The sequence below is a fragment of the Dermacentor albipictus genome, chromosome 4 (assembly GCF_038994185.2).
Source record: "Dermacentor albipictus isolate Rhodes 1998 colony chromosome 4, USDA_Dalb.pri_finalv2, whole genome shotgun sequence".
NCBI lineage: Eukaryota > Metazoa > Arthropoda > Arachnida > Ixodida > Ixodidae > Dermacentor > Dermacentor albipictus.
In genome coordinates, this window is record NC_091824.1 from 131,537,602 (window position 1) to 131,557,381 (window position 19,780).

At 45.5% G+C, this 19,780-nt stretch overlaps 1 protein-coding gene across 2 annotated transcripts in view; it reads right to left on the reverse strand.

The window, feature by feature from the left end:
- LOC135898349 (synaptogenesis protein syg-2-like) overlaps positions 1–19,780 on the reverse strand; it is an 86,020-nt gene that overhangs the window by 13,238 nt on the left and 53,002 nt on the right. For both annotated transcript variants that reach the window (XM_070538140.1, XM_065427230.2), the window contains exon 3: positions 4,625–4,760. In XM_070538140.1, the coding sequence (XP_070394241.1) occupies positions 4,625–4,760 (136 nt within the window). The remainder of the gene's footprint in view (positions 1–4,624; positions 4,761–19,780) is intronic.

The window sequence follows — 19,780 nt, forward strand, 5'->3', positions numbered from 1 at the left end:
AGCGAAAGACAAAGAAGGCTTTCGCTGATCTTGGTGGCCTGTATTTTTGGGAAAATGTTAATCGCGAAGACGCAAGCTCGTTCGGTGCGAAAGTAGGCGCAAGCGTTCGAATGGCGTGAATCTTGAAAATTCTGCAGGACACTATAGTGTCGCGCTGAATATATATGAGTGGCACTGTACATACGGCACCGTATATAGTTTAGTACCAAATACGTGGTCCCTACGTGTACGACGGGACCGCACTTGCAGGTGAAAATGTTGTTCGCCACGAGTCGGTCCTTGGTTTTTCACTATATCGTTCGGCTACGTGACTTACCAGTTGCGTGTGTGAACACACTTTAATTGCGTGTTCGAGTGTGTCCGCTGGCGTGATTGGCACACTGTAAACAAAATATTAACCTTGAGATCAAGGACTCAGCCCCAGGATAGTAAAATCGCTTATTTGGGCATGAAATAGTAATTTTTGTCGATGAAGAAGAAATCATTATTTAAGGAACGTTAAATCGTGGGCTGTGACGTCACGAAACTGCGCAGCAGGTTATGAGGGATGCCGTAGCGGAGGGCTCCGGATCAAGTTTGACAACCTTGCATTCTTCAACGTGCCACTAAATCATAAGCACATTAACGTGTTTGCATTTCGTTCGCCTCCCATCTAAATGCACTCGCCGCGGTCGGAATTCGGACCTACGACCTCGTGCTTCGTAGTAGAAAGCCACAGCCACTGAGCATCGTGTTTCATTTAATATATTTATTGTATCACCACACCGTTCTGTTCATCGACGATTGCCTGAGTTTATTAAAAAAAGCGGATTCGAGAAAGAAATCATGTTTAGCGGACCAAACTTCTAGCAGCGGAGGACAACATATTTAGCGCTGTAATCGCAAATGCACCGTTAAGGAAAGAAAGTTTACATAATACCTTCCTAAGTAGTGAATTTAGAGGGCGTGTTGTAATCGCATAGTTGAAATCAACCAACTCTCAAAACCTAGCGTTATGTGAAAAATAAAATTGTGCCTTTATGTATAGCGCCAATTTGGACAAATACGGACTGAAATTGCGCTGTGCAACGCATTGCATTTGCAGTTGACCATTTTCGATTCTCAATCTTTCTTCAACGCGGAAGCATATTCCCTCATATGATTGCGCCAGTCGGAACAGTAACCACATTAGCGAAAGCAGCCAGCCCATGACAAGAGCTTTTAGGTTTTAGGAACGAAAGGCTGTTGGAAGTCGGCTTGAGAAGCCGCAAGATTTGAGAGCTTGGATTAGGTTAGGCTAGTTAGGGCTGGTTCATAAGACGTCCTATAGACCATCCGTGGCAGCCTAACAATGCAATGGCAAATGCACCCCCGCCCACATCGCAGAATCTGTATAGATGCTCGAGCCAATGACGTCATTTCATTTCCGCGACGTCCCCTCCCGATGGAGGCAATTTTTTTTTAAAAAGAGTCTCCCAGTAAGTACGTTTCGGAACGCAGAGGCACAGAGGTCAGGCACATAACAATTTTGTTGCGGCAGCTCGCACTGAATTCGCAGGTTGCCGCAGAGTACAGAGCTGAGCAATCGCATACACGGCGGCTTCGTGCTGTCCTTTCTTGTCTCTGCCGTTCCCCCTTACCTACAGTGCGGAGAGTAGCAGGCCAAACACACTCTTGCGGATAAACTCTTCCCCTTCCTCACCACTCAAACTTTTCTCTTGCTTTATCTATCTTCCTCAGGCTGTCAATGGCACGCTTAGTGTCCCCCACTAAAGAGCACAAGGACGTGTCGTCGGCTCGTGAATCGAATCAGCTTCATTGTTCTCGCCGTGACAGCATAAATGCCATATTTACGCATGCACAGCCCGCAGTCTTCGTCTGGCTCTCCTTTCTCTGCACCAGTGCAAAAAAAAAAGAACACAGTCACTGACTCCGAAAAGCAAACTCGGTGAAATGCGCGGGCTAAGATGTACGCTTCGGGAACAAAATATCTGCGCGGAGGGAGGCGAGGGAAGCGAGACAAGATAAACTGAGTTAAAAGGCGTGTACGATCCGCCGTAAATGGTCGAAATTGCGTTTCCTTGCTTTTCATATTATTTATACGGCTTCCGCTTCACTTCACAACGCGCTACTGGCGCAGACTGTGCATTAGGCCTTTTTCTTCTCAATGCACGATGGAATAACGACAAAAGTGATCGTATGTTATATCCTAGAAAAAGAAGGATTATGAAATGTAGATTTTCGGCATTTATATTGGGTGGCACTTGAACGTATCGCTGATGTATCTGCTCTTCAGCAAGTCGCCCAAACTGATGATAAATAAATGTTTTCTCTCTCTCTCTCTCTCTCTCAGCAGAGTAAGCTGGCGAATCGAAGCTGCCACCGGCGTAAAAAACTGTTATAAGTATGCGCAATTGACAAGCAAGAATCTTGATATTTATAGGGATGCCGTCTTGAACGTTAGGGAGACTATCGAGGTAAAACTGTCTACCAGCGAGGAAAAGAGGCAGATTTTGGGTAAGCGCGCACGCAGCATGAGAATCTTCCAAGAAAGAAGGCAGATGTCTTGTCTAGGGCCTTTTTGCACTACGATTTATTCAAGTCGTTGCCTGTAAACAATTTTCACTTGGACGCGTCACGCTGATGAACTTGTTATCCTTGCTGATAAGGATTACCGACAGTGCCGCCAGCTAAACGTGTGTGTGTGACGAGACCTTCGTCAACCTCGTCTGTATCTGTTCATTCTGTAGCGCGGAAAGGCAGGTGATGTAGATGGACCGTCAGACGTAACCCGAACATTGAGGACACACCTATAATAGCCTAACTTTATCCAACTGTGAAGGAGGAAATACCAAATGCTTTGAAGGCCTTAACCGGGAATAACAAGGGACCGCGACGAGAAACCTCTAGCACCTTCAATAGCAGAATCAAAAATACCTTTAAGGTGCGTTCTGATCAAGTATGACGGAAACACCACATTGCGATTGATGGAATGGACAACTGTCCACTGTAGAAACACAGGTTTCTAGGGTTAGCAACCACAAAGAAACCCCGATTGTAGGCCCATAGAGCTTCATTTCCCAATGTCGATGGACCTGCGTTATAGAACAAGATCGCTGCGCGTCATGCTACACCCATAGATATCGCGCGCACTTTTCCCTTTTTACCGCGAAGCTGTATATAGCTAGCCGACTCGTCCATCCTTCCATCCGTCTGTCTTTCTCCTCCGGCGCAACAACACCATCTGCATGCGCGAGAAAAAAAAATAGAGAGAGAGAGAGGCGCGTGATTAGTCAATTAGCTGCGCCAGTAGTGACGTCGTTGCTCTCCGTCGCAGACGAGCGTGCGCGCGCAGCAATTTCTCTCCCGCTCCGAAATGGGTACGCCACGCGTCATACGTACTCTTTAGGAGCAGGCACATTTCGATCAGCAAAGCCATGAGCAGAACCAGCAACGAGCTGGTCTACGCCGTGCCGATGCTGCAGCCCGGGCTCAAGAACACGCTCATGCAGCCGAGCGCAAGCAGCAACTGCGTACCGCAGATCCGGCAGCCTACCAAGTCGTCGTTTAATTAATCATCTGGATTAACCCAGTGAAAAACACCGGGGCCGCACGTTTCAGCTTCGCCCGTTAACCAACTGTACGGGGTGCTTCGCCTGTGATGTTTTTCTCTTACGTCACCGTCAGGGAACGCTACCTCCGCAATCAAAAACGACGTGAGATCTATAGATTAGTCGTTTAATAAAGTATCTTGTTCTCTCACTGAACTCTGTGTGACAAATGGCCCATTCGATATTCCGGCACATCATTTCAGAATCAGAAATCACAAATGTTTTTATTTCCAACAAACTTTGTTGGGGGCCCTCCAGGCAAAATGTGAAAGTGGTCAAAAGCACGCTAGCGTGCCCACTTGATGAAAACTCTGTGACTGTCCGGCACCCCTCAGCCGCAGTGCCGGACGTACGTCTGCACGAAGAATAATCGCCAAGCATAAAAAAAACAAGAAGATATGTTTGGTGTGAAGTTCGTTTCAGGAAATCATCCACAGTGCTGGTGCCTATAAGCTTTTCAGCTTATTCTGAATTTAAAAAGGAACTTGAACGCATATATATATATATATATATATATATATATATATATATATATATATAGTTGCCACGTTCCCGAGTGATTATAACGTACCTAGAAAGTATGCTTTTCCTGATTTTTAACGCTCACACTCAGCTGCAAAAAAGAAAACGAATGTGTGTGTGGGGGGGGGGGGGGGGGGTTGGCAGTAGGACAATAATGAGCGCAGTAATAGACTTGCCCGTCAGAGCGAGAATTTCTCTAAACGCTCCCACCAATTGGAATAAAATTCTGGGTGTCTATGAAGATGTTTCAGCCTATTAACACTTCTACGACCTCCAAAAACGTTTACTCTCTTGAAGATTGTTCAACTCCTGCACACTCACTCGTGTTAGTCTCAGCAACGCCACTGAGTGTGTTACATGCGTTAGCGTCGTATTGTCTATATATTGCTTTGCCGTTAACCCATCATAATCGCGTATGCCGAAAGATCCTTACAGCATCGATAAATAAAATATTCCTTTATGTGACAAAATTTTATCACTGCAGGCACGTAAACGCGGTTTCATGCACTCACCGTAGATCTTCAGTTCTTTTTCTGAGCGAATTGTCTGGAAGGAAGGTGCATCGGCCGACACTTCGCACGCGTACAGGCCCTCCGACTTGAGGTCTGTCTCTTTCAGGTAGAGGCTCCCGACAGAACTGCGGCTCGCCTGCGTGAACACAGAACATAAGAGCAAAGCGATGACGACGAGTGGCAAAGCTGCCAGAGCATTTGAAGTCATAATGTGAACAGGAATGTTTCTTCTTTTTTCTTCGCTGGTCCTGATAGTTACAAGAACACGTACGGAAGATTAAAATTCGGTTCCGTTGGAAACAATCTTTTCCCACCTTGAGTGATAGAGACCAGCTTGAACAAGTACAGGCACGCATCGATCTGCTAGTTGTTGTACTTAAACGAAGCTCACTCACTCACTAAAACCTACATAGATATGAATCCCATTTCTGTGTACTAAGTTTTCCAATGCAGTGGGACAGAACCAAGCAGCACTGGGCACCACGAATGAACACGTGTGTGGTGTACCACTTGTATATTAGCGTCCTGTCTTCTTTCCTAGACAGTAACAAGTGCCGGTCGGCAGCCAAGTAAGCCTCCTTCCGGGTAGCTGAAAGATTCTACAGCCATTACGGCACTACTAATGCGAGAGACGCTCCCCCCGTATTAGACGTCGGCGTCATTGGATAGCTCCGTCATTGGACAAGTGCGGCGCCATTAATCAGCGGTGCCCGTTTAGCCTGTCGCGATTGTCTTAGGAAGCGCAGTCTTAGGGTGTCGTCTGGAACATCGCCAACTAGCATGGAGAAGCTGCTTGAGAAGTTCGGGAGAAAGGCTACGCCTTTTGCCCCGCCTGCTCCCCCTTCTTGGACCGGCATCGCAAAACCAAAAAGTAGCTTTCCTGGGCGAAAAAGAAGCTGTAATATTTGCAGCGACCCACTTTGCGAACACGGCGCCCATCGTATGCTTCTACGGTAACGACGATGCGTATGAGGCCTTTCAATTTGTACACAATATTAGCCAATGTACAGCAACACCATTGTCGAGAAGCGATGCAGCGACAAGGTTACAAACACTAGCGCGCGAGCTTACACTGGCACAATGCAACTCAATGGAATTCACAAACGCTTGTCTCCATTAATTGGATCCACGAATACTGCTCCGTCTTCCGCCTGGAGTATCCCCACCTGAAAAAACACTTTTGTACCACCTGAGGCTAGGCAATGTTTTCACAAATGGCTATTCATGCTGCATCAGAATAGCTGAATGGGGCAAGTGTGGACGCGAGAAGACGATTGTGCATCTCCTTTGCGAAGTTCCTCATTACAGTGCATCTTCTAAGGAACTCTCGGCCACAAAAGATAGATTGGACAATCGACTCTTGTCAGAAGAGAGAATCCCCTACACTGGTCCAGACCCTCCTTAGCACAGATGGCGATGAACGCATTGCTTGGCTTAGGAGGCATGTGGACCGAGTAACAAAATGAGAGTTGTGCTCTACACCTCTTTATATGGTTGTTTTGACAGTGAAGCTGTTTATGGCTAGGTTCTGGCGGATCACGTTTCCATGGACATAGTCCAACCATTTTTCATATATGGGCCGATCCCGAAGATCGTGCAATGCCGGACCGACCCACTGCGGAGGGGAAGCAGGCGCTAAGCACTGGCCCTACGTGGGTCGATCCCGAAAATAGTGCAATACTGCGCCTGCTCGCGGTGGAGGTGAAGCAGGCTTTAAGCGCTTTCCATACGTGGGCCGATCCCGGAGACAGTGCTGTGTCGGGTCGACCCGCAGTGAAGGTGAAGCAAGCGTTAAACACTCCCATACGTGGACCTACTCCGAAGATAGTACAATACCAGGCCGACCCGCGGTGGAGGGGCAGTTCACCATTAAGGGCCCATACACATTCACAGCTTAGCTGGTCATCCTTCTTCACAGGGTTGGAGGGCACTGAATTCTTTTTCTCTTTTTCATTTGAGTTTGGCTCTCTCTCGTTTAGTTTCAATTCACTTTAACCCTCTTACAGAGCGCAGTGTAGCCAACAGATATACCCGCCGGCTAACCTCCCTGTCTTTCTCTCTTCTCCTCCTTCTCTCTCTCTCTCTCTCTCTCTAATAGTAATAGAAGTAGAACTAACCCCTCTTATCATTTACTGTCTTCATAACTTATGTCATTATACCTTAATCGTACGGTTCAGCGAAAGGTGCCTTGACGTTGCTGTTGTCGAAGTAGAGGCATGTTTCCTGGTATTTAACCTGTAAAGCACTATTTTAGCAGCAGGCCTTCAGATGGCCTTCAGTGCAATTAATTATATGTTTATTCTTTACAGTCAAACATGCTGTGCATTTCTTTTTCCTTTTTTTCAAAAGAAAGGATTCATTCATCGACTCGAATCACCTGCACAAGTTGTATATTATCAACAGGCACTACTATAGAGCAAACTAAAATTTCGCCATTACAGATGGAACGCGACACGTCGAACGTGACGTTGAGCGTGGTAGTGCATTAGTCAAAGTGATAGTGCGTGGAATTTATAGCATATTCGAGTTAAAAAGATCCACATTGAGCACGCAGAGTATTTAATATACCCGAACCTCAACGTCCATGATTTTTCCTTGCAACCATTGGACAGAACTGGGCAAACAAAGTCGCGTACACAAATTTGTACACCTTTACTGAATAAATTATATTTCTCGGGAAAAATGGGGTGGGGGGCCATTGTTTCACTACAAATGGCTACTTTATTTATTAGTAGTGCACTGGGAGGGATAGAGAGATAGTCTTCGATGTGGAACGAAGAACTACGCATCGCGATTCGGCAGGTCCTTGACCAAAAGCATAAAAGTAGAGATGACTGTTATGACGCAACTTCCACCCAGGTCAGCTTGGGTTTCCCTTCTCTGTGTAATTGTGAAGGCCTAGTCACTCACGTCTCCTTGAAGTCTAGCTTGACACATTCCTGGCCAAAGGAAAAGAAAAAAAAGGCATGTCTGTGCAAACTAAGCGCATCACATTGTTGCAATTGACAATAGCGCGGCGATTTCTCCACCATTTGGTTCGAGAACTACCCCATTGTTTGCTGCTCTTGCTGGCTCCGGACAACTAGCATGTTTCACAACAAAACGTGATAGGATGCGCTCTGCCGTATCGTCGCCGCTCCAGCTTGCCTCATTCGCACACTTCGACTGAATGCTACGCTGCTTAGGGCATGACATTGTATAACATACGGTACACAGCGTACATGTGCTTTATCGACGAGGAGGCAATACTACTTCGCTCGTTTAGGCTTTCCTAACGCTCACTTAGAGGAGGGATCCTTCGGCTATTGCTACAGCTACAAGACGTTAGCTCGGAGCTATGTTTCGGTAGGTGTGTTTCCTCAGTTCACCGTTAAGGCTGTCGCATTCACTCGCGTTGTTACCCTGCACTTTCCGAAAAGCGAAAGAACGACTTCATTCCGCCGGGGAGCTATCACCGTCCCGTCTTGTGACCGTGGCAAGCCATCGCCGTGGGCGAGGACAAATACGGGCCCGGTCATTCGGATCGCGTTTCCTATAGCTTTTTGTTCAATGCACGGCCACCGTGGACAAACAAACAAGAAGGTACTCGCCACTGAGTCGAGACACAAAGAGAAGTTCCTAAAGAAGTAGATCACGAGCTTGTATTGAGCCGCCATTATCTGGTTAATCAATGTAATGGCACCAGTTGGCCGGCTGAAGCTTAAAGATTCATGGGACACTAATACAGAAACACAGATGGTTGCCGTTAGGGACAAAAAGTCGTTGCGACATGTCACGTACGGTCATCGTCAACGACCGTTTTCGAGTGCCGCTTGAAAACTGGCTGGTTATGCCCGACAAGTTGTGGCCCACCTCCTGTTCGCCGCAAACTAAGCGCCAACCCTTAAACCCTGAACACAGGGGATAAGAAATGTAATTGAAAAAAAATGGCAGCACAGGTGCTCATGCGCGCCCATCCATTTTTCTCCATGCTTATTCAAAAATCGTTGTTTCGGAAAATTGCGGTCGCATGTATACTGAATGTTCCTGCAGTATGAATGACAAAGGTGGGAGGTTGGGAGGAAGGGTACGACTGTTCGAGTCGCCGTGAAGATGAGTGACGCCTTGTCGCGATTGATAACTAATGTGTTGCTTGTTGTCTACAACAGCCACGAAGTATTATAGCAGCGCAGTGTTGTAAATGGGAGGTATAGAAAAGCTAGATAGTTAGGTTACGCAAAGCCCGGTATAACAGGCTGTCACCTGACCTACACAACCAGAAATTTAAGTAAGCATCAAGACGAAGTCAGCACATTAACCACTACGCCGGCACGTACCCGGAGGGGGGGGGGGGGCGCCCACCCTCGAAATTAAGTGGTATAACCCCCCCCCCCCTCGCCCTCAACACTTTCCGTGCAAAATTGACAAATTGAAACAAGCGTCGGAAGGAATTGAGAAATTAAACGATCTACTGAGGGAGAGAGCCGAGGCAACAGCCAAACAGGAAGGAAAAGCAAAAATTAACAAATTGCCATTTTCGCAGTACGCCTGTTCATATATATATATATATATATATGACGGAGTAGCTTAAGGGCGACAATTATGAGCAACGTGGCCGAAAAACGAAGACGAAAAGACAGGAAGGACCGAACCACTCGTCTTTATCTGTGTTCGTCGTTTCTTGAGTTGGTCACATTTGTGGGCCTTCAACAGCTAGCCCTGCTTCCAATCCTAACTTGACTTATGGATAGCGGCGCGGTCACGTACCTATTCTTGGCCACTTCACATTCACCTCGTTCGCCATAGTTTGACGAGTGAACCGACAGGCGAAGGAGCATGATCGAGCCGTTTCCTATGCCATAACTGCTGCTCACTGCAGAAGGTATTACTGCGGACGCAATTGCTTGTCAACCAACTATTCTTATCAAAAGGAAGTTCTGACAAGTGGGTCTAACCAGGAGGCCTAATCGTAGAGCAAAGACAACAACAACAACAACAACAACAACAACAACAACAACAACAACAACAACAACAACAACAACAACGACAATAATAATAATAATAATAATAATAATAATAATAATAATAATAATAATAATAATAATAATAATAATAATAATAATAATAATAATAATAATAATAATAAACTGAAAGAAAGCGGCATGAATCGCAAGAAGAGTGGCCACGCACGTCACGGCACAAGGCTCGAGGCTACGAGACCCGTGCGACTTCATGGAGAGTGAAGGAGCAAGATGGAAAGCGAGGCGATATGTATTCCGCGGCGCAGGGTAAGAGATTGCCCTCTTCGCAGTACGCCTCGTTCCCTTCAAGCTCTCGCGCCCATTCACTTTAGTTTCTCCCATTTTACTCTGCCTGGCGCTGCATACGTGAAGGAACGTGTCAGCCATTTCTCCGTGCGCTTGTTCACAGTTTTGTTCTCCTCTCCGTCTGCGTGCACGCGTGAATGGCCGAGAAACATGCAGACAAACAATGCTCTCGTGATTTATGACAGAGGCTAGCTTCCCCACGTTCCTGGCGCGCAGAGAGCGTGATCCGCCACTTTTATCTCCTGTTTCCCATCTTCTTCTTTTTTTTTTTTAAAGGCAGCGAGACTTCCCGGCTTTCGGCGAATGACCCACGCCCATCTCACGCCTACGTGTCTGCCTCTCGACGTGGCCTACACTGCGCTGTTTTCTCATCGTGGAAGCAATGTTTACGCTCTCTATCCGAGGCTTCGTGAGCGAATCTGCCGGCCCTGTGCCGTTGCTGTCTCGCAAGAAAGTATAGTGAACGGAACAGTGCAATAGGCGCGGAAATAAAGCTGAGATGTGTCAAGAAACTGCAAGCGGCAACGGCTGCGGGCATCAGGCGCATCCTTTCATGCCCGGCGGCAGAAAGTTACTCTTTGAAAGGCACGACGGTGCCTTTCATTTCAGTCACACCTTGAAACAATGGGCGTCGGTGCCATGGGAGTGCCGTGTGTTTGCGACGGAGGGAAGGGAACAGCTGTGAGGTGAAACGTGTCGTTGCCAGGACAAACGCGAAAGGGCGCGGAACCGGGGAGGAGTTTAGAAAAGAGCAGAGCACGAGCATTGGGAAGTGTGGAATAAAGGAAAAACGCGAGACCGACTCCAAGGGCGGGCGTTTGGGGATAAGGGAAGTGACAGAATTGAGAATGCGATCGCTTTGCTTTGTTCTCAACTTTGCCAAGGAAGCCGGATCAATAGGAGCGAAGTCGCGGGGTGCGCGTGTGTTTAGTTTGTAGGGAGTTTTTGAGCACAGTGAGTCACGCGAATGCTGGCAGCCGAGCTTATATTCACTTCCTTTCACGGTAAAAAAGTGCGTATTTAATTCCGTTATATGTGGAGGGGATAATCGATGGGTGTAGGGTGCAGATTATATGTTGTGCTTCTTACGCGTGCGCATAGCTACACATAGCTATATATATATATATATATATATATATATATATATATATATATATATATATATATATATATATATATATATATCGCATCGACATTCGCATGAGCAAGCTACCGACACTGAAATGTACTACAACACGTGTCCAATAGCATCGCTGCTAATGACACTACACGATAGGCGCGAAGAAGTTGGTAAGGCCTGGCGGCAATATTTGTCACCTAAGCTGTTTAGCCATTATCGCGCTTGCAGTATGTTGGCCATACCTGCAGCGTGAACTTCGTTCTCGACATGGTTCGACAGAGAAAGAAACGATAGAGGTAAAAGTAGGGAGGTTAACCTAGGACTTGTCCAGTTGGCTACCTTACACTTAGGGAGAGTGAAAGAGGAAAATAGATAAGGAAATAAAATTTAAAAAAAAATAGGGTCAGTCATTCACAGGGTCAGTCGCAGAACAATCTGCGCAGAGCCCTTCGGCACTTCACGAAGTGCAGAGGCGCTTTTGTTGCCTTTTGCATGCAAGAAAGCATAGGCCATGGTCCAAGGATTTTTTCTTCCTAGATCGCTCTATTATATAACAGATTGAGTTTAGCTTGTAGAGTACGTCGTTGAGTATCAAAGGATAGGCAGTGACGTAGAAGGTGCTGTGAGAGTCTCGCAGCACCCGTAAAATTATACGTCGCGCATTGTTGGCCATTTCTATTAGGAATTAATAGGCATCCGTAAATTCGACGTCCAACCACATGCGACGCAATAAAGTTGTTTCGCGGCAGAAGAGTCCAGGTGGTAGGAGCGGTCGCAAATTGGGGTCGAGAGAGTGCGTGAGCCCAGCTCCTACCACCTGATATACATGCGAAGGGGACCCAGCCAGGCGAGTGAAGCCACGCTAGGTGGCCAAAAGTCGACCTCAGAACGCAGTCCTTGTTAGTACATTCTCCTTAAGGCAACAGAAGGCTCGTGTTAAAATCCTGAACAGTACTAGCGCCGCCGAGAAAGCAATAAACCAGCTCCGGGCCTGCCGCTGCGGCTAACGCGTCTTCGCAGAAAACGTGGCACGCTTTACGAGTTCGCTGTCGTTCGAAAGAACACTTGCTCGCCGGCCTCGCTAGCTCATTAGGAATGGCCAATCACATTGTTCGGAGATCCTTGCTTTTCTCCTCGTTTCGGCTGTAATATTAGGCTATCGATTCATCCTTTTCTTTCCTTTTTGGGGTAGTAGCCGCGGTTTCTTCAGTTCTGTTAGCGTCACGGGGCATGTGTAGCCGCCGGTTAACGGCCCCTTGTATTAGTAGAGTGCTTTAGCTTTGCGCGATGCGTTATATATACATCACTGTGATACGTACGTCAGGGCCATTGCGCATGCGTTGCCTCTTGGTTCAAAGGCGGTATAAATGCAGAAACATGCATACAGTCACCACGTACCTTGCTGGTGAAGCAGCGCACAAACACTGACACAGTGAAGACAAGCAGGAATAGACGACATATGTATAGGCTCAAAAGTAGCTCCGGTGCTTAGCACAATTTTTTTAGGTAGTATAGACAAAGCGATAGTTGCAAACCTTAAAGACTTAGCGGTAAAAGTGTTCCGCTTTGTGGACGATTTTTTGGTTATAGTCGAACATGGTGTTTTGAACGTAAGAATGAATGAAGTCTTAAAGGTGTTCAAGGACAACAGCCAAGGACTGGCTTTCACTGTTGAGTTGCCGAAGAATGGCAAGCTACAATTTTTAGATTTGGCGTTAACTTCCACACCGGACCACGTTTGCTGGTCATACAATCCACGATCAGAAAAACCCTTGCTTAGTTATAACTCGGGACACTCTAAAATTGTAAAAAGTGGCATACCTATCTCGTGCCTGAGGGCTGCCTTAACTAAGTCTTGCCCGGAAAAAATAAAAGAAACATTCAGCCTACAGGTTATCAGACTAAAGAATGCAGGGTATGAAAAACATGTACTCTGTACATCAGCGTATAAGTTGATCCGTTATGTGCGCAATGGCTATCAGAAAGAGCGCAACAGACTAGAGATTGACAGCAAAAAAATTGTGTCACTACCATATGAACACAAAATTGCGCATAACTTAAAAAAAACGTAGGTGGCAGATACGGTCTACGAGTAGTTTTTTCAGCGCCTAACAAACTCGGAAAAATATGTGCCGGACTGGATCGTAGAGTTTCAACAAAAGTAAAAGAAAATGGACGTAAGTGCACAGTCAAGCACAAAGAAAAACTTGTCGAGTGCAGGTCTTCTGTAGTCTACTGTTTGCCCATATCGTGTGGGAAAGTATACATCGGCCAAACGGGTCGTTGTGTAAACACGAGACTTTTAGAGCACAAAAGGTCACTAGAGAGAAACATCCATTCCCATATTAAGGGGCACTGCTCACAACATGGGTGCTGGCCGCTTTACAATGATACCACTGTTTTATCACACCATAAGGATCAACCAACCAGGGAAATAATCGAAGCCTTTCATATTCACAAGAGGGGAGAGGGTTGTATCAGTCAGCCATCGGTACATCTAAGCCATGGTGAGGTTGCGTTTTTGGAAGTACACTAAAAAGAAGAGAAAAGAAAATGTGTAATAAAAATGGTTGTTAGGGTTGCAACAAATTACGATAGGATTGCACACCAAGATAGATAAGTGCCATGCCTTTGACGCCCGAGTATGAGCGGGCAAACGATATATATATATATATATATATATATATATATATATATATATATATATATATATATATATATATATATATATATATATATATATATATATATATATATATATATATATATATATATATATATATATATATATATATATATATACAAGCCTCTAATCTTGCCATGATTTGCTTTGATGCCTGAGGGGGCGCAGGTATATAAACATGAAGTTTGTGTTCTGAAATAAAATAGTTGCGAGTGCAGCGAGTGTCGTCTATTCCTGCTTGTCTTCACTGTGTCCGTGTTTGTGCGCTGCTTCACCAGCAAGGTACTATGATCACTCACCAACTAGCCCAACTTTCCACGTTACAGTCACCACGTACCGTGCTAGAGCGCCGAAGTATATTAAGGATACAGTGAAAAGTTAGGTTTTCAAAACGTTCCGTTTTCACAGGAGGCCTCATGGTAACATACCGCGTAGCACACAAAGCTCAACGTCTATTATTACTGCATCTGCCTTATTAGTTAGGCGAAACATCTAGTCTTTTTTTCTTGTCACTCATTTTAAGTCGCAGTTGCTGGTGATATTCATGGTGCGGGATTTTTTCCGCAGCAGTAAGAGTTGGAATTCATCACTTTTCCTCAAAACTTAACCAAGTATCACTTCTTATTCGCTTTGTTGAATAACCATTATTTCAACCAATTATTTGTTTCGCTCTGGTTCCTCACTTAGGGCTCAAATAGTGTTCAACGCACTACATTTAGGTGTGCACTCCATGTATCTAAATTAAACAAAATCTGAATGCAACAGTGATTTCTGATGAGCCGGTTACTTGCCATTTCAACTGTCTGCACTGTGCTGACGTCCACTGCTATTTCTCCGAATAAACTTTGCGTAGTACACATAGCAGCAAGAAATCCTAAGCTACATGTTCGATATATTGCACCGCACTTTCTCACTGAATGCTGAACTTCTATGACACTTTAAGAAAATCTCTTAAATCTGTGAGCTTTTTTTTTTTTGGAGCTAGTATTGTTTCATGCATGTTTAGCTAACAGACTCACAGGTTATTTAGAGATTGATTCGGCAGTGAATGTTGCAAAAATATTAATTTCATTCTTTTCACCTGTCTGTGTTCACATCCACATTGGTAGAGTGCCATGGATATGAGCCCGCAGGTCATGTCTTCAATCATGGGACCGCCCAGTGGTGGAGCGTTTTCATTTCGTGCAGCTTACCTTTTTTTTTCTTAGGGACCGACACCAGCTTGTGTAAAGTTAGATCATAAAAAATCGTCCAAGACTGTAAGATACGCTGCGAATTAACACAGTTAACGACATCGAAAAAAATTCCCTGGTAGTGATGGTCCTACATAAAAACAGTATAACGAAAAGAATAAAAAGTATTCTCTGGATAGGTGTCATTCGGCCCAAACTGAATAATTTTGAAAGAATTTTAAAAGATATGCAGCAAATTATTATTTTTAAGGTAACGAAAATATCAAGAAAGGGGCGTTTCAGCTCCCCTTGCTTTTCGTCGCCGCTCTTTCATTACCATTTTATTAATTTTTTTCTTGGCTAGTCGTTTCTATTTTAAGATCTTGAGGTCGGCAGTCAAGGTTGCGTTTTCTCTCTGTCCTTTCTGCTTCGTCGTATCTAACGTCGTGTCTCCCGTCTTCCCGTTTCCAGCCTCAAAAGTGACACGACGCGTCGAAGGAGGAACATGCCTGGAGCGTCGTTTGGGGGCCATCGCTCATCTCTCAGCGCGCTGCCGCACTCTTGAGAGCGGGACGCAAGGAAGAGCTTTGAAAACAGATCGCTGATTGTAAGTCGTCGTCGGGATGGCTATCAAATGCGCATCGCGCGCATACGAACACCCACAAAATAGCCGTGCGCCATAAGCGCAGGAGTGAGCCTACTGCAACTTCTTTCCCAGCGCATCACTCTCGTCTTATAGTGCCGTGGTAACAGCATATCCATGTCGAACGTAAGCTTTTCTTTGGGTGGGGGGATCTAGTCACCTAACCGTGCTTCAAGAAGATAACGCAGAATCGATGTTATTGTTGTTTTAATGCGGTACATTCTTTGCCTTGTGCCATGACACCTTGCTGTAGGCAGATTATAGTACTTGTTTCACCTCCTATTGAGCTTAAGAAAGCCTCGGTTGGGAACCCCTGCAGCAACGCAGGAAATATCTCAGAATGAAACTCTTTCAGAACATATTCCACTCTCGAACAGGTATAGATCCCGGGAAATATTTTTCCAAGCCTGATTACGTTTCTCAACACCTGGACCATGAAAATAAGGTTAAAGAAATAGCCTGCAAGACTGAAGTGTTTAAAATGTCATTTTTACCCAGAACCATAAGTCAATGTAATAGGCTACCATCCGATGTCGCAACGATTCTCTCAAGCGATGTATGTTCAAACTCTATACGCCCACTTAAGTAAGACAGTATTTTTGTGTGTATGTGCGAGTATGAAAGTGTTCCGGGTACATGCTTTGTTTTGCCTGCTTTATTTATTGGTTCTCTGTTCCCCCCCCCTCCCGCTGTATAAATAAAGAAGAAATAAATAAAGAAAGAAGAACAAGAAGCATAGCCTGCGTATTCACAGACCACGCAGAACAGCTGCGCGGAGCGCTTTAACCCCTTTACAAATAGTATTCACTGACTAGGTAATGTCACTGCCCTCTGATGATGTGTTTCTTCACAGGCAATTACGTTAACATGACACGATAGTTGACATGACATAATTGTTGCCGTCGCAACGAAAAAGCAATAATTCATTTGCAACGTTAAAAAAGCGCATAGTGTTTCGGGCTGACACTTGCCCTTGTCGGTAGTCATGGTGACATGTTTATGGCCCAATAAAACGAAAGCGGACAGATGGAATGCAAGACTGTATACTGCGTCCCGCTTAGCCGTCATTTCCTTATTGCGCTAGAAGCGCTCCATGTTTTCCGTGGACCTTGTGTTTTCAGAGCGAGGACACGTGTCCGTGCAGGTGACCACCTGGACAGAGTTCACAACTAGCCACCGCACTGCAGTGCGGCCGCTGTGCACAAGAGAGAGCGAGAGAGAGAGAGAGAGAGAGAGAGAGAGAGAGAGAAAAGAATGCAAAGAGAGGCAGAGAGGTTAACCAGAGGTAGTTCCGGTTGGCTACCCTGCGCGGGGGGAAGGGTTAAGGGGGATAAAAAGAGAAACAGACTGGAAGGGGGAGATAGAGAGATAGAGAGACGAGCACGAACGAAGCGCGTACACTATAGAGCGGTAGGGGGCGGCATTCTTAAAGTCTATCGTGAAGCCCAGTAGACCGCAGGAACCTTAATAAAGTAAGGCCTTCAACGCCGATGTTCTTTCGGAGCTCTGGCCTAAAGCTTTGAGTTCTGATAGCGGACGATTGTCCAACTGGTCAAGTACTCTGCACAACATCACTTGTCTCCGGGCACTATTACACAGGTCATATTACATTTCATTACATATTATTACACAGGTAATATGTGCGAGCGTCTCATCGCTGTGTACAATATTTACGAAAACGTGAGTGCCGTCAGAGTCAGCTTTCTTTTCTAAGAACGATTACGACGAAGGCGCCAAAAAAAAACCGACGAAGGAAGACGACACGGGATAACCATCCGTCGTTTTATTTGGCGCCTTTGTCGTAATCATGTATAACCAACTCACCCACCATCACGCGCTCAGTGACTTCGGCTTTCCTAAGAATACCGGAGTGTCAGATTTCCTTTTACGGCGAAGCTGCTCGTGCGACTTGAAGCGCTCGAAAACGTTATACCCGCATTTCCGGACTGTCTTTAAAAAACTAGATAACTCACAAATTTGTATTTATGGGTGAAATATGAGGCATGTTAGAGGTGGTGGGAGGGAAAGTTTTTTATGTTTGGGTTAATTAAGACGAAATGAATACTGCTCAGCTCTCGTTTTCTGTCTGTTTAAAGGCGTTATAAGACATGTTTCTATGGCTTCCCTGCTACTTTAGGAGGATCAAAAGAGAATCAGGGAGAACCAATTTTATATTTGGGGAGAATAGGCGTCATCTTATGGGTGACAAGTACAGAAATACTGTACTGTGTGGGCTCATTACTGCCTTTGCGGCAAATTACATGTGAAAGAGTTTCGTAGCTTTACAGGCGTATTTTACGAGTGGCTGAGTAAAAAATTTGCTCACTAACCTGGAAGAAGTCAACATGTCACAAAGTTGACATTTCAAGGAAATATGGATCTCTGAAAGCGTTACACGACCGTTATCTGCAATGTATCGCAGAGCCCTAGGAGAACTGCACGTGGCACCAAGTTCATTTTTGTGAAAATGCAGGTCACGTTAAGTGTAATGCGTGGCGAAGCTTTACTGTTCCTGGCTTAATTATGCATTTTGAAAATAATTACTGAACCCTACGTTTCTGTCTATATTTATGTGTTCCACAATGCACGTGGTGATTTTCCTGATTTGCTCGGTGACCCAAACTAGGCACCTGCTTGTAGCTAGTAAAAATAAAGGGAACATTGTGGGTGATGTGTAGGGGAAAGTTCAAAGTGCGCGGGTCAATTACGACATTTGCATGGAATTACGTATGCAAGCGCTTCAATGCGCGGTAGGTCTAGTTTCAAAACGTACTAAAATTCATTCCGCTGTAACGGAAGAACCATAAAGGCCAGCGAAGTCAAATTTACTGAAAATGGAGGAAACATTACGACTGATGTGCCCATGAAGTCAACGTCTGCGGGTGAAGGACGGCCTTTGTAAAGAAATAAAAGTCTGACGATTACATTACTCCCTAACGCGAAATTTGAGTGCGGCTGTGTACGTGTTTTTCTTTCGCGATATATAGAGGCAAATAATTTGAGACCGAAATCACCGCACCGACTGGTAGTGGGCCAGTGCTGTCAGTGCCTTCGCAGAGGGAAGGGCAGTGTGCGAACGCTGGCATGATACATAAGCCGGCGATGGAAGAAGAGGACGACGAAGGCGCGAGCAGTGGCACGTTCCCGTATGTTTCCAATATGGGAACGCTGGTACGATGAGCGGCATCACAGTCAGCTGTGGAAGAAGACGACGACGAACGCGCGAGCAGTGACACGAGCACGTTCGCGCGGTTACGCCGAGGGACGCCGACGCTCAACCCAGGAGTGGGCATCTAATAGCTGCTCTCTAAAAAAGTTTCTGAAGCGAGAGAGAGAGAGAGAGAGAGAGAGATAGAGAGAGAGATAAAGGCAGAATTGGACACGGAGATTAACCAGAGGATATATCCGGTTGGCTACACTCAAGGGAATGGGGAAAGAGGCGTGAAACATGAGATAAAAATAAGAATAAGAAAGAACAATGCAGAAGTGTCTCCGTTGGTGCTGTCACACAGTCTGCGAGGGCGCAATATGGTCATACACAGTGGCAATCGCCCATTAATCCATTCAACGCCATCCAGTGCACGAGCTAAGCAACCACTCCATAGCGCTACGTGTGGGCAACGCTTTAAACGGATGGGCGAGCGGGTGAGTCCCACGAGGACAACGTTTTAAAGTGCATAGTTTGAAGTCAGGCAACGGAAATTCTTAATGCGACTACTAAAAGAGAACCGTTCCGCTTGAAATTGGGCTGTGATTCTGCAAGGTAGCAAAAGTCTGTTTTCTTTTTAAGACTGCACGTGTGACAAACCTATTTTTCCAAAGCTCCTTGTTTTCTTCTTATAACGCTTGGTTTCACCTTACAGTTAAATCGCTGGCATTACTACCATGACTGCTTTCCGTTAGACTTTTTGATACTGTAGATTTCAAGCTTCCTAGTAGATAACATGACTCTGGTTAGCTCAGCGGAATGTTTAAACACGGCTAGTATATCTTCGAAGAGTTTATTTTGTCGTGCAAAGAACCACTAGAGTCTGAATATAGCCAACTAATAAAAGCCTGTAAATGAGCGCGGACATTATACAAATTAACAACGAAAAACATGCTTCTCACATAACCACTGAGAATTCGGAGATGAGTAACTGCGGCCAGTTCACGGTCCCTGCTAAATCATTGCTGTGCCGTGCTATAGGTCAGGAAATTTCACGTCACTTCACCAACTCGTATTTTTTACT